The sequence below is a fragment of the Condylostylus longicornis genome, unplaced genomic scaffold, assembly GCF_029603195.1.
Source record: "Condylostylus longicornis isolate FDR11 unplaced genomic scaffold, ASM2960319v2 ptg000439l, whole genome shotgun sequence".
NCBI lineage: Eukaryota > Metazoa > Arthropoda > Insecta > Diptera > Dolichopodidae > Condylostylus > Condylostylus longicornis.
Genome location: NW_026578398.1, coordinates 1 through 15,032, shown reverse-complemented (window position 1 = coordinate 15,032; position 15,032 = coordinate 1). Strand labels below are relative to the sequence as shown.

The 15,032-nt window shown below is 43.7% G+C and overlaps 1 protein-coding gene across 1 annotated transcript; it reads left to right on the top strand.

The window, feature by feature from the left end:
- Positions 1–12,358: 12,358 nt before the first annotated feature.
- Positions 12,359–14,709, top strand: LOC129617183 (uncharacterized; the record flags this gene model as incomplete). The annotated part of the gene is made up of 8 exons (XM_055532556.1): positions 12,359–12,389; positions 12,434–12,540; positions 12,605–12,753; positions 12,811–13,004; positions 13,068–13,231; positions 13,285–13,385; positions 13,437–13,986; positions 14,415–14,709. Coding segments are annotated over exons 1-8 (1,591 nt in total), but the record flags the coding sequence as incomplete, so codon positions are not given.
- Positions 14,710–15,032: the final 323 nt, after the last annotated feature.

The window sequence follows — 15,032 nt, the reverse complement described above, 5'->3', positions numbered from 1 at the left end:
GCGAGATGATGACGCCGTTGTTATGCCGCAGCGCTTAAATGACACGCAACTTCAACAAGCATCCTCTTTCAAAGAATCCCGACAGCCACGACGACATCTCAATTTCTGGCCATCCGCCCCATTTGTACGCGACTGCGACTCTCCAACTCCGTCGACCCATTCCTCTCCTGCGATCGTTCTTACTTCGGGTGTCTCGTCTATCCCACCCAATCCCGCGTCGCCACCTCAATTCTGCTCCACACCTGAAGGCGATGGGAAAACATCACCGGACTGGTTTAGCCATCTGTCCCACTCCAAGCCCGCATTTCCTCTAACACGTAAGGAACTACTATTCTATATCAATATCTCATGTGCCAATATCTCAGTATCTGGTCATTATGTTCTGCTGTGTTTTGTAGATGAGACTGTTTATTCGGTGCAGTACGAAGATTAATCATCGATAGAAACACACTTGAGCCTCTGGGGCATTTTCTCATCCACAGACTAATTTTCTGAAATGCGAACATTTAACTCATTCAATTAAAAACTTCTGTTTATATGACCACGTTCTGTAGAAGTGTGGAAGTTGTTAAGAAAAGACAGCAAATAAATATCGGAAGTCCTATCTGGGTCGCCAACCAGGAATCGGAAATGGAGCTTGAGGGACACGGATAGACGGCAGTGGTACCGTGTTGGGAACTCTCGTATTGTGAAGATGTCTTGGGGACACTGTAATGTCACGAAGATCCCCAGAAGCAGAAGGATAGAAAGTCGAATCGTTTACTGTTGTGAAGCCTGATTGACACTCTTGTCAAGATTTGCTCGCAAATAACTTTTTACCTCGAACTTTGGATTTGCCGGTGGAAGTCCTCAAATGGGGGGGTGTTGGCGTTCTGATGTATTCCGGTTCAGGGACGAACACTTCAACATCCACTTCGCCCTTCTGCGAATAACACAATCCATTAGCAACTCTACTGTCCGCCTCACTTCTCTATAAACGGGATAGGTGCGTTGTCCCACAACCACGGGTGTTGGGATTGGACGCTCAAGAGGAACATCAACAGGGACGTCAACGTAAAATGGGCTGGACAGAAGCAGGAAATGACGACTGATTACAAATGACGTTTACTTACTACGGTATTGGAACAGGAACGTCGATGTCGATGATCGGTCCGGGCGGATATCCGGACTAGAAGCGAAGAAGGGACACGGAAGCACATTGAGTGTCATCAGCAGACCCATCCATACCATATGTGGCGGAATTAGAGGGGGCGAGTACATAGGAATTGGAATAGTCGCTTGAGGAGGAGGAGGAGGAGGATAGAGATGTGATGGTATTGGTGGTGGTGGGAGTGGGAGTGGGGGTGGAGGTGGGCCGAAAACATATTCGGGACGAAATTTCCGCGTTGGGTGCTGCAGGGAAAAGAATAAGGCTTTTAGCAAAGTCGCTGAAAGAGCACCTTAGGAATGTATTTGACATGGTACTCGATTTCAGGAACCTGTCGACGTGAGTTGATGACCGCATGTCAATCACGACGATTACCTCCTCGAATTTGTCAATAAATTTGACTTCAGGGACTTCGACAAATCGATCGATCGTTTTTGTCACAATTTTCGGAACTTCACGTACAAATTCCCGAAGTTCTTTCTTCATCACGGGTTTCATCACAGTCACTGGTGTTTCTATCTCGACAATTTTATCTCTATACACGTGCTGATCAACATCGTATGGTTGTTCCACAGTAAGAGGCACCTCGTCCTCGATCGAGTGAACTCTTTCATGCGTCCGTATTGAGGGCTGAGGAACGTCCACATGACACACAATTGGGACATCAACACTTTTTTCAACAGTTTCGATTCCTCGTCGAATCCTCGGCTGAAAGAGATTTTAATTGCGATGCGGATAATTTCTTTCCCTCACTAACCCGTTCAATACAACGCAGATGTCTTTCTAGTTTAAAGATTTCTGGAGTTCGAGGATGTTGAAAGACAGGGGAACCAAATCTCATAGTATCTTCCGACATATTTACACAGCCACCAGATCAAGTGCTAGAAAAATGAAAAAATGAGAAAAACGCATATCGATTAATTATCTTGCATGCAATTGAAAAACGACTTACTGTCACTATTATATATTGATGGGAATGTATTATTCAAGTAGAAGATAACCACCTTGAAGTAGCAGGCGGTTGTTGGATATTTTATCTCCAACAACAATCCATGGAAGATGATGAAGAGAGTGACGTGTTGTACAAAATCGCAATTCGACTGTGGTAGACAATCCAGGTCCAACGAAACTGAAGAAGCGTTGATGATGAGAACTCTTTCCAGTCATCATGATCTCACCCAATATCCATATATGGCTGAATAGGGATCAAATCGATAAAACCATCCATCGATTCTTCTGTCTTCTTTTGAACCTCTTCTTGCAATTCTCTAAGAGAGATAGTCGACTATTCGATAATTATACTTTTCTCAATGATCCCACTTGTCTGGGTGTTCACCGATGTGACACTCCAAGTTAGTATCCTCTGTTGTATGATTAATGATAGTCATTCGAACAGACACAAAAAAGAGTCCATTCGTCCCAATGCGACTTGGTTCTGCAAATTCATGTCCCAAAATCAGACGGAATCATTTCTCACGTACGGGAAGATACAGAAAACTCGAGAGGCGTTCTCCAGGGAAGCTGAAGACTCGTTCCTCGCTGGCTCCAAACAGGAGTCGAGAAACGGGAATCCGCCACACACCTGAACATGAACGATTCGATCTCTTCAGAGAAGAGATGTCCCCACCATCGAATTCCTAGTGGTAACACCAATCGAGAGGCCGGATTTTCTGAACAAGACAAGATAGAATTTTTTGGTTGCAGTTGAACGAGTTACCGAAGGCTTTTACCAGTGCTGATGGCGTGTTAATAGTTGGAGGAGATTCTGATGGAGATGTTGGTGTGGAGTGAAGCGACGTGTTAGACCAGGCACTGATGGGACGTGAAAAGAAGGACGTCCAAGTTGTTTGATTTTGAGATGTCCAAGATGTAAACTCAAGATCTTTCAAAGCAAATAAGAGGGAGAAACGATCGCCAGGGGCCAACCGAATTGGAAAATTTCCCTGCAATGGCGAGACGCATGCAAAGACCAGCGAAACGACGTCGACAGAATGAACAACGGAGTCACCTACCCATGCGTTGTTATTTACATTTCTCAAATGACAACTTTGAACCTCAATTGGATAGTCACCTTAGAGGAAGAGACAAACATTTAATTGAGAACGAGCACAAGCAAAAACGTACTCCAGTCGTTAGACATCTCAACATGAACTGTTTCATGATCGATTCCGACAGAAGTGACACTAAGGGCGTGGGAGACAAGAATAGGTGCTAATAGACGTCTAAGTGGTAGAGATGAAAAAGGCACGGGAAGGTGTTCGACAAGACCCTTGAAAGGAAACCAATAAGTGGGGGAAACATGAGATTAGACGTACGAGAGAACTCGAGAATGTTTGTCCTCGATGCGCAGAATTGACAGATTGCTCTAAATCACTCTGAATTAATGTAGCAATTGATCGTGATAAACTTTCTCCCTCGCGAAACGAGACTCCACGCTTATGGACTGCTGAAAAGATACGAGTGGACTTTTCGGGATCTACGTCGTTCTTCAGCGAAGAAGCAGCAACGAGTTGTTCAGTTGCCTTAACGATCGAAGTTAGGGATTCTCTCTCCGAAGCGTTTTCATCTATGGAAGAATCGTCAAAGACAAAACTAGGGAAAAGCTCACATTGTGGCACGTCGGGAGTTTTCTGCGGCGACGAACACAAGCTGATGACGAGAGTGAGAGGTTTATCTAAGTAGTTAAGATTCACAGCTGTCGAAGAAACAAAGGATAAAAGGACTTTGAAGACGAAGACGTACTGAGGGGAAATGTAAGAACAAATAGAACGCCAACGTTTTCAATTTTGAAACGCTTCACATCAAATCGAGCAGAAAATTTTTCATCAGATTCATGCTCTTGAGCATCACAGAGCGGAAGGGTTTGGGAATTCCAAAATTGGGAAGATAAGACAGAAATGGACCCGAACATTCGTGCAGCATCTTTGTCTGCGATGGACTAGAAGACAAAGAAAAAGGATAACTCGATAATTATAATGAGAATAATGATGATTCATGAATGAAAAATGATAACGATGCCTGATGATAGTTTGCGACAGATGTAAATAAACATACAGAGTCAACATCTGCCTGAGTTGATTGATGACGAGATGCTATAACATCAACGTTAATGGAGACAGATTGAAGCAAATAATCGAGAATGTTGGAAGAAATGGATGGAAGCGATGGAGGAATATCAACATCATGAAGAGTCGGGTGAGGTGTTTGGTATGGGGGGGAATTCAATGGGACTGTTTTTGTAGGAAGAAGAACTATTCCACATTGCAGAGCTTCACCTGAAATAATTCAAGTAAGAAAAGAATGAATCGTCGACTCTTCACCTTGAAGAAGCTTCACCCGTTGAGTCCCATGTGAAGAACCAGACGCCAGAAAATCTGATATAACTTGAGACCAACCGTCCGAGAGAAGATCAGGTATAATAAGCGATGCTTGGAAGTTTGTTAATAACAAATTGGTCTCCATTTATGAAGAGGCACGGATTAGGACCGCTAGTCACTAGGACAAAAAAGAAAAAAGAACCACAGACTTTAGTAGACGATAAAGATTTCAATTTCTCTGTGGGCGTCTTCTTCGTCTTCTCTGTCGTCTCTCCCTCAATGTTGCCTGGCGAAGATCGTGTCGCTCGGTTCGTTGGGAGTCCCGTGAACCACTTTGGAAGTCTCGGGAATCTTGCCAAACAGATGGAAGACTTTGCCAATCAGGCTGCGAATCTCGGGAGCGCTCCAATTCTTGAAATCTCTTTAGAATCGATTGAACTGTCTCTGCTTCCTCTACGGAGCCTAATCGTCTAGTGCGTAGCGCCATCTCCTCTATTTGTGAGTTTTTTCGAACATTTCTAGTCAAGCCTTTACAATTGTTGCTTTCCGGGTCGCAATGAAGCACTTGGGAATTCGAAGTATCTAGGTGGTTGTTTTGCGTCCCTACTGATTGGTTTTCTAATAAAGGCTGTTGGGATAGTAATCTGAGAAATTTTATTTCATTTGGAAGTTTCGGGAGGCTTGTACGGGAAAACATGCTAACCATGCTAACGCTATCAGCAGTAGAGTATTGTGGGTGAAGAGAAGTTTTTGATGAAGGAAGGGCAAAAAGAAGCAAAGACAAAGAGACCATTTAAATTGATAAATCAAATATATTCTAAAAATAGCAGAAGCTCGTGACTCAAAGAACGAAAAAATAATTTTTATCGAATAGAAGAAGCATGTTAAAAATCACTGAGAAAACTGAAGCATACATAATATTCAGATTTTTAGTCAAGATTATTTGAATCTTTTTCTGCCATTTTTTTCAATAAATTTGCTTCAGCTTTGACGTACTCAGAGACAATCCTTACAAGACAATCATACCACGCACGACAAGACAACAAAGGGCGTACTGTATTTGTTCATTTGTAATCCCAAAGCTGGACAGTTTCGCTTCAACATCCCCAAGCTCCTCGCTTTCATCTGAAGCGGCTTTCAAAATACTGCAATGAACACTATGAAGATATTCAAATGATAGATTCTACCTGTAAACGATATCAAATAACTCCTCTCTCGCTCCTAATGCTGCGAGAGCTCTTTCTTTCACTTTGTTAAGCTTCGCCTTCATCACTGATACCAGAAGAGATTTAAGGTTCTTCACTGAGGGTTCCTTCAGTTCTGATGTCTGAGATTCCACAATTTATGCAATCAACCATTTATATATTCGGTATCTCACCGAGAGTCTCCTTCCATCATCATCAGATATCTTTTTTCTTAGAGGTTTTGTTGGAAGAGTTTTGTCATCGAATCGTCCACGCGCTCCGACACGAATCGGATCAATGGCTCCAGTCGCCTCACCGACTTCTGTGGAACATCTTGGTCCCCCCCATTTCAAGCGCGAACCAATTTTCCTATCGTTCCAAAGAGTTGTTCTTGCGCTCGACCGATGAGAGGTTGCAGCCGTAGGTGTCGTTCCTGGGCCTCGCCGTGTCAGTCCAGACGGCGTTGTCGATTGGGGCGTTTGGGAAATAGGGCGTCGGGCTGCGATAGGAGAAGTCTTTGAGTATTGAGCTGGCGGGGATAGAGTAGGATTTCTGGTCGCTCTCCACGCTTCTGGAGATCTTTCTTGTAATCTGTTGTGAATTTCATCAGATGTTCCACGTTCAGCAAAGTGTTCAATTGTGTCGCTCCATCCTCGACTCAATAACGGAATCCCAAGTTTAGCTTGAGACTCTGAACCTTCCATTGTGTCTGCGATTGTGTTCATCAGCCAGTTGGGATCAATATTTCGGAAATGCTTCGACAAGGCGGGAGTGTAGCGCCAATTGCAACACATCTTCCGGAACTCTTCAATAGAAGAAGCTTCTTTTTTCAGAACTGCAGACTTCCCTAGAGGCTCCATTGCATTTAGAAAATGGGTTGATGGATAATCATCATCACTGTAGCGACGCCATGGGGGCGATTGTCCTTGGGAAGACTCTCGAGACTCGATCCCGACAGAAGAGGACCGATGGCCCACTTTGGGGGAAACGGGTGATTGATGAAGACAACTAGCAGGAGGGCTACTCGGAGCAAACGTGGTAGAAGGTTTTTTGCGAAAGCTTATTGGGAGTTTATTGCCAGGAGCGGAATCCTGAAGCAAAGACAATCAAGAACACCAATAATAGAGAAATATTTACTCGATGAGTTGCTTTGACTGGAGGATCAGTGGCATGAAAACTTGTTCGATAATTTTTCATGTCCTGATCAAAAGAATCAAATTTCAATGACTCTTTCTCAATTTACCATTTGAAGACGCGCAGGGCGAGATGCGACTGTTGCCGTTGGACCGACAGGCTTTTTTTTCGCCACAGGGGCACGGGTGTTTGTCATCGTCGTGCTGTAAACAATCGGGGCCGTTTCGCGTCCTGGGACTTTCTCTGGTTGTCTGAATACTTCCCGTCTGATGGGAACTTCTCGCTTCTCCACAGCGGAGGGTTGAGAAGGAAGAGTCCGACGCGTTGGTGCCGTAAATCCCAATTCTGACTGAAAATGTCGTGCCTCTGCGCGTCTTGCTGTTGCGAGGGGTTGAGCTTCTGGACTATTTGAGGGACACGCTTTGGTCTTCAATCGTGTCGAAGAAACGGAGGAACGCGGATTGATGGGTGAGAAACGAGAATAGAACGGGAGTTTTGGGGTCTTGATTGCTTGCTCGTGAACCTCTGGTGTTCGTTGAGGGGATTCAGAAAGTGAAACACCTCTGGACGTTTGTGCCTGCCAAGACAGAAATGCAGGATTGACTTCAGCTTGCTGCTTACTCGTGCCGTTTCGTTAGGTGGAGATTGGAGAGGCGTTGGATGCCGCCAATCTGAGAAGCGCTTGGAAAGATTTTCAGTATGCAACTCTTCATCCTTCTGCGGTGTCTTGAAATTGTCTTGTATATATTTTGGCATTTTTCCATCTTGATGATTTTCTGAACACGCGTCATCTCCATTTGTCCCAATCAACACTGAATCTTCTGTAATCAGAGGAAGAGAATCAATCGTTCTGTCGATCGCCTGAAGACTAAAGACAGAACTCGTTAAAGTATCCCTCGTGTCATCCATTGAAGGTGATGTTAGAAACTGAGATGTTTCTTTGATCTTATCATCGACAGACCGAAGAGCATCGATTCGACTTGAAGGTTTCGACCGACTATCATCGACAGACCGAAGAGCATCGATTCGACTTGAAGGTTTCGACCGAAGAAGACTTCGAGGAATTGATTCGAGAATTTCCGTTGTCCCAATTTCCTCTTCATCAAAGCACTCGTTACTAACAAGTGGCTGGGAGATCGAGGTAGTTGTAACTGACGCGGTCGGGAGATCGATCACCGCCGCCGCTGCTTCCGTTTCTTTCGTCCCATTTTTTCTCTTGCTATTTCGTACTTCCGTACCAGAGATCGCTAAATGTTGATTGGGAGATTCATTACAAAGAGGACAGATTGCGCTGTTTGGGATTTCTCTTCCAGATTCCTGCGCTTCCAAAATCACTCTGATGACGTCAAGTTCCTTTCTTGCACTCTACAATCAAACAAAAATCAAAGTTCTAACATGAGATTCCGTACCGTCCATCTGTTTTTCTTCGCCAATTCTTTTATCTTCCTCATGTCCCCCAACTCGACTGTGTTCACTTCTGAGTTTCCCTCCTCAGCCTCACCCCCTTCCATCTCTTCTCTTGTCTCCATAACCAGTTTTCCATTAACAAATTTTCTCCTATTGACAATTCTCGTTACTTTTACGCTTTTCCCAGATGGCTGAACTTTTGCAGTAGATCCAGTTCTCCTGATATCTTGGCTTTGAATTGATTCAGATCTCACCAATGGAAAAACTTCCGCAGTCTGTTTCCCTTTATTGCGCGAGCTTTTCACAGATCGAGTGACTTTGGTCTCCGTGATGACGCGCCTTTCGTGGCCGTCCGGAGACACGCGAACTTCTACTGTTTGCGTAGTGATGGGCGGAAACGTTATTGGGACATTTAGAATTGGTTGCCCTTCATTGTCGGTGCTGGAGTCGCGTCTTGCGCTGTGCTGCGACAATAAAGGTCCCGATGACAGCTACAGCAAGATAACAGAAGAATGTGGTTTGAAGCCACACGTCAGAAGAAAAGGATTAGAATCTCACTTCAGAGTCTGGTGTTCGCTTGGATGTCGCAAGGGAAGATCCAGGCGGACTCTCGAGACCATAGCGCTTGGATTTCGAGAAAGGAAGTTTCTCTGGGCTGAGGCGTTCATCTGGAAGTGCGACAATTAAATGGGCGAACGATTGTTTGCTGCTAAGATTGTATCGATCAATGACTCGTCGCAGCGATTGCTTAATAAACGGGGAGGCGATTAAGTCGAAAAACGAAGGCCTTTCTTCAGGATTTGGACTCAAAAGGCGGAAGGTGAGTTCTTGAATTTCTGGTGAGTATTGCTTTGGTGGCCATGGGGATCGAAGGCGTGCAGTGGAAGCGTTTGGAGCGTATGAAATTGTTTGAAGTGTGCATAACTCGTATAAGATGCAACCAAGGGACCAAATATCACCCTTATCTGAGATTTGATGGGACGTGAACAGTTCGGGTGGCCTGAAAAGGAAAATGGAGCTTCATTGGAGACGATTTACATCTTACGCGAAATGCTGGAGTCGTTGAGTCATTGAGGAGAGCTTTTCGCCATATTGGCCGAAGTCGATCCCGCCGAGCTTCACAACGCCACCTTTGTTCAGAAACACATTTTTGGTCTGAATGTTTTTGTGAAGGAATTTTTGACCGTGCAAATATCCCACTGCGAGCAGCAGTTGTAGAAATGTTAGCAGCGCCTCCTCCTCAGACAGATAGGACCATGATTCCGGATCCCCTTTCCGTCGTGCAGATAATTCATTTGAGAGATCTCCCCGATCCGATAACTCCTCTATAAGGCAAAGTGCTGCTGTTGATGTCTTTTGATACAAGAAGGAATCATGATATTGAATGACATTTGGATGGTGCAAATGTTGCAATAATGTTGAATCATTAACGACTCGTCGTTGAGCCAAAATGAGGCAGATTTCCGATGTCGGTTTGTCTCAACAAGTAGAAGAACTTTGTCTCAATTTTCTCAACTAAATAACAAACTTCGTTGTCAGCCTCGTTCCTTTTAACTTTTTGATGAAGCTTGTAGTGTTCCATGGTACTCTATTCTCTCATTTCGGCAAAGCCTCCTCGCCTTCCTCTGAAAAGGAGTTCGGTAACAGTTTTCGTGTGCCAGCTTGTTAAAAAAATCAAGAAAATTGCTACTGGACGAAAATCGATGCGCAGATTCAACAATCCTATAAAGAAGCTGTTTCTTCGCCCGGTCCACTCTCGGATTGATCGATGAGAACTCTGAGAAAATGAATGGAGATGACTTCGATGCAGATGGCCTTACCCTCATTCCTAGCAGATTCTAAACCATCCAAAGAAAATTCAGATCCGTCTCTGAATTTCTGATTAATTCCGTCTCTGATAACACGATCACCCTGCAGTACATTCATCTGTAAATTAGCCTGCAGCGGGAAGAGATAAAACCTATTGATACAGTAAAGCGGACTGACGCGATGGCTTGTGCTAACAATCCAGGATTCTGCCATTGCGTAACTTGCAGGAGACACTCTTCCGTCAGAAAGCCGCATAACAGGGAATGCAGCAACCTGAAGATCAAATAATAAGAATGTAGAAGATATCGTTGACTCACTTCTTTTTGAACAGCTGCCAAACATTTATCCATCGCTTCATGTGAATTTTTTAATTCGTTTCCTATCAATAAATCATCAATATCCATAAATCATCAATATCAATAAATCATCGATATCAATAAATCATCAACAAGTCATCACCACTCAATGAACCAAGGATTTTTTCATTATATTGCAGGATTCTATTTTTTGTCTGTTGCTTCATACCGAATTGTCGTCTTGCGTCGATTGTAGAGACAGTTGTAATATCTTGTTGAAATAGATTTCCTAATTCGATTGTTAAAACACCCAAAATTTGCTGCTCTTCGGCAAATTGCTTGATCCGATGTCCATTCACTTGATTGTTTAGACTTCCAATTGCCAAGCCATCGCCGAGTCCAACCGACCACAGGGTCCCAGAAAGCTCAGATGACCCAACTAGCTCCGTTTCAGACGTTCTTATGTTTGCAAATGTGGTTCGAATCACTCCAGAGAGTTCACTCAAAGGCAGCTTCTTGTTTCGCTGCTTCGTTTCTACAACTCCCAGTTTTAACGGACCTGATCGGTTCCAACTGATAATAGAATATCCAATCACTCCAGCCCAGAATGAAACTCCCAAAATCAACTTTGGATTTCTGTCATCTGCAGATGAGAGAATCTTGACTGCCCTCCTAATCAACGGGGTGTGGAGGGATGAGGGTTTCCCCCCTTCCTTTGAAATCGTTCCATACAAGCGTGACGAAAAGGCAAGTCCAAATTGACGATGTGACTTCACGAAGACAAACAGCCTGCTGGAATTTGGAAGAGTCCCCATGCCAGGGGACCAGGTCCTTGTTTGGGACAATCTTGCGATTCCAATCATCTGTATCTTTGACTGAAACTATCAGGATAAATCTGTTGGTGCCTAGTCCTGTTTTTTTGAATGTATGTGGCTATAGCTACCCTTGCCTCTATTGCTTCATAAATCTCAAGATGCTCACTCGTTTGTACGAAAGTGTTTCGAATGCGCTTGATCTCAATATAGCAACACTATCGGGATCGATAGACGTCATTGTAGTCCCACAAGAAGACGGATCCCTCAAGAGTACTCCATTCCATGTTCGATTCGGCAAGACGAAACTTCTCCGAAGCAGAGAGAAGGAAGTGAGTTCCCCGTGGTGGTTAAATGTTTGTTTCTATTGTTGATTATTTATCAGGTATCGATTATTGTGAATGGACATGTGACGGACTTGCAGATGAAGCTTGGTGGAGCAGGTGAAGCGTATTTTTGCGAATCAATAGACAACGAAGAAGGGAGGAAGTATTTGAGGTGAGCTCTGTTTTAGAGTTTCAAGGTTTGACTTCGAAGTTCAGGGTCGAGTTGAGAATCGCTCAGGAGAAGCATTGAAAGGAACAGCAGCATCAGAGGGCGCCCTGACTGCGGATACAAGTCCATCAGCCGAAGGTACTTCAAGCAAAGTATCCAAAATTCCCGATCGAACTAAAGATGATAGAAGGATTGAGGATGTGCAAAATAGAGATCTTGAACACCGACCAATTGCGTTATTGTCAACACCCAGAGGACAGGACGCGCAACATGGAGCTGTTGTGACGAATCCGGAGGTAATTAAATTCAGTCAGCACTTCACAGATTGTCGCTGATACAGGAGTATTATGGTGGGGAAAAAGAGGCATCTGCAATCGAACTGAGTCTTTGTGGCCACATTTTGTCCGGTGGCCGCCATGACGAACAGGCAGACAATGAAGTTTTTCTTGCCAACAAGCTTTCTTGGGACGACGTTAATGTGAGTTGATAAAGACCAACTAGTTTCCATCTCCTCGTACTGTAGAAGGATCCCACACTCTGGTATCACGCCTCACTAGTTTGTCGTTTTGACGACCAGCCCCCTTACTATCCCGGAAAAGTGGCCCTGCCATTAATGGCATCCTGGGTGGCTTTCAATCGTCCGCTCAGTCTTTCTTCTGTCACAAAGCTTATGCAAACGTAAGCATCCCTCGTGTCCCTGCTTCACTTCTGTTGCTGCAGACAACTCACCGCCAGTCCGATTCAAGATAAGAGCTTGATGCGGTGGATGTTGAGTTCAACGGAAGAACGTAAGATTCCCATGAAGTTCCCTCATTCAATTTTCTTTCGGCAGAATCCCAACTTCAAGAATCACAACCTGAAGAAGCGGAAAAACAACCAGGCGATTGCTGTTCCGTCAAGAGAACTCTCCGAGTGCTCAGACCAACCTCAGAGCAGCTGGTATTGACTGATGATTAGAATCGTTTCTCACTGATTGTGTTCATTCTTGATTATGTTTGTTCAGAAATCTCTCAATTTAAAGTTTGGTTGTAACTCTATCGAATACGCCGTCACATCTTCCCTTCAAGGAACTCAAACCGTTAAGGGCTCAATTTACTTCTGGCCAGCTCGAACTAAAATTCTGATTTCTGACGTCGATGGCACAATTACAAAGTGAGTTTAGAAGAGAGAGTCCACCTTGCAGTAACCCCGTCCACCTCGATATTTCAGATCGGACGTCTTGGGACAGCTGTTTCCTGTTATTGGTCGCGATTGGTCTCATGAAGGTGTTGCAAGGTTGTTCTCAAAGTGCGTTCGAAACAACTACAAAATCATTTATCTAACGGCCCGAGCGATTGGACAAGCTGATCCCACACGTGACTACCTCTTCGGTCTTAGACAAGAACAAGCAGCGCAACTTCCAGGTCAGCGCATTGGCCTTCCCCTGCCCAATTTTTTCACTGTATTCGACTATCTCAATTTCTCAGATGGACCGTTGATTATGAGTCCTGATCGACTCTTCTCATCATTTCGAAGAGAAGTTATTGATAGAAAGCCTTATGTCTTCAAGATCGCTGCATTAAAAGACATTCGAAATCTGTTTCCTCGAGACTACAATCCCTTCTATGCAGGATTTGGCAATCGTGATACTGTAGGGTGTTGATTCAAGGAGTGTCAAGATTCTTATGGGCTTTTCGTTTGCAGGACCATCGTTCATACGTTCATATTGGATGTCCAGAGGCTCGAGTCTTTATAATCGATACTAAAGGAAAATTACATCATGTCAATCACACTTACGCTCAGACGTAAGAAATTCAATGCAAAGCCTCTTCGTGACGTCTCAATGTGTTGTTCAGTTATGCATCAATGAGTGATATGGTTGAGCACATGTTTCCTCCAGTGCCTTCGGATTCGGGGGATGGAGGTTATCTAGGGGAAGAAGAACAGGTGAGAAGGCGAAAACGATTAACTCCCGAAAAGTTTTACGAATCATGGACTGCTGAAGCGGCAAATCGACGATTACGACTCGAAGACGGAACCGAAATCATTGATCGCTCCGGGTTATTCAGCTGTTGTTCCCAACGCTCATCCTCAACATTCGCAGTCAATGAATGTGACACTGCGTCAACAACATCGCAACAGCCGAAAGTGACGGTTCTTGAAATTCCGAGCAGCAATGAGAAAAAACAAGAACAGCAGACTGCCGTTCGATCGAGTGAAAGAAGCATCGGCAGCAAGGAAAGTCTTGAAATCGAAACCACTCGGATTGGATATGCGATACGAGATGCGAAAGCAGACCGCGATACCTCCTTCAATATGCCAAGCCCATTCTCAGATGTGGGTGACAATCAAATCGAACATCGAAGGAGAGAAGTTCGCGGATCAAAACGGGAAGAATGTAGTCGTGTTTGATTTCAGCTAGGATTTTGGGATTATATTCCTTTTATCTTTTAATATTTATGGGACTTCCCTTTCATCTCCATTTGTCTTTTGTGTTCTATTTTTCACTTCATCATTTTCTTATCTTAATGAGACGCATAAGAACAACTCTTTGATCCTCTGTCAATTATTGGTTTATACGTCAACCGTTCCACCCTCCTAGAAGCGAAATGACGCCGATAACAATTTTTATCCTGTCGGGTCACTTCTCGCGGCTGCTCCTCTGGTAGGATCCCATCGTTGATCTTCTCATATTCATCTGGATCCTTGATTGATTGATTTGAAGAAACCAAAAACGCTCAGCGGATCAGAAGACGACTCAAATGCCCTTCATGCGTCCATGCGTCATCACTTCGATGTCTATCTTCTTCAGTTTTGTTCCTTTCTTCTTGCAGTTCAACGATCTGAATTTTTGGAAAGTCGGTTATGAATTTTTGAATGACGACGAGGAAGATGAAGACTCGGAGGATTTTTCAATCCTTGAGGCGGAAATGGCGCGAATGCAAGCTGATCAGGAATCTCAAGAGAAGGCTTTGGTTCGTTTTGCCGAAGAGGGAACTGCCGAAGGACTTCATACAGATGACATCCTATCACCAGAACTTTCTCATGAAAATGAATTAATAGAGAAAAGTGATGAAGATGAAATTACAAGTGAAGATAAGGATGCTGAAATCTCTTGCGGAACGGAAAGTAATGATAAAGATATTCATAAAGATGATGAAGATATGGACAAAGATGATGAGGATATTCAAGATATGGACAAACATGATGAAGATATTCAAGATATTGACAAAGATGATGAAGATATTGATAAGGATGATGAAGATATTGATAAGGATGATGAAGATATTGATAAGGATGATGAAGATATTGATAAGGATGATGAAGATATTGATAAGGATGATGAAGATATTGATAAGGATGATGAAGATATTGATAAGGATGATGAAGATATTGATAAGGATGATGAAGATATTGATAAGGATGATGAAGATATTGATAAGGATGATGAA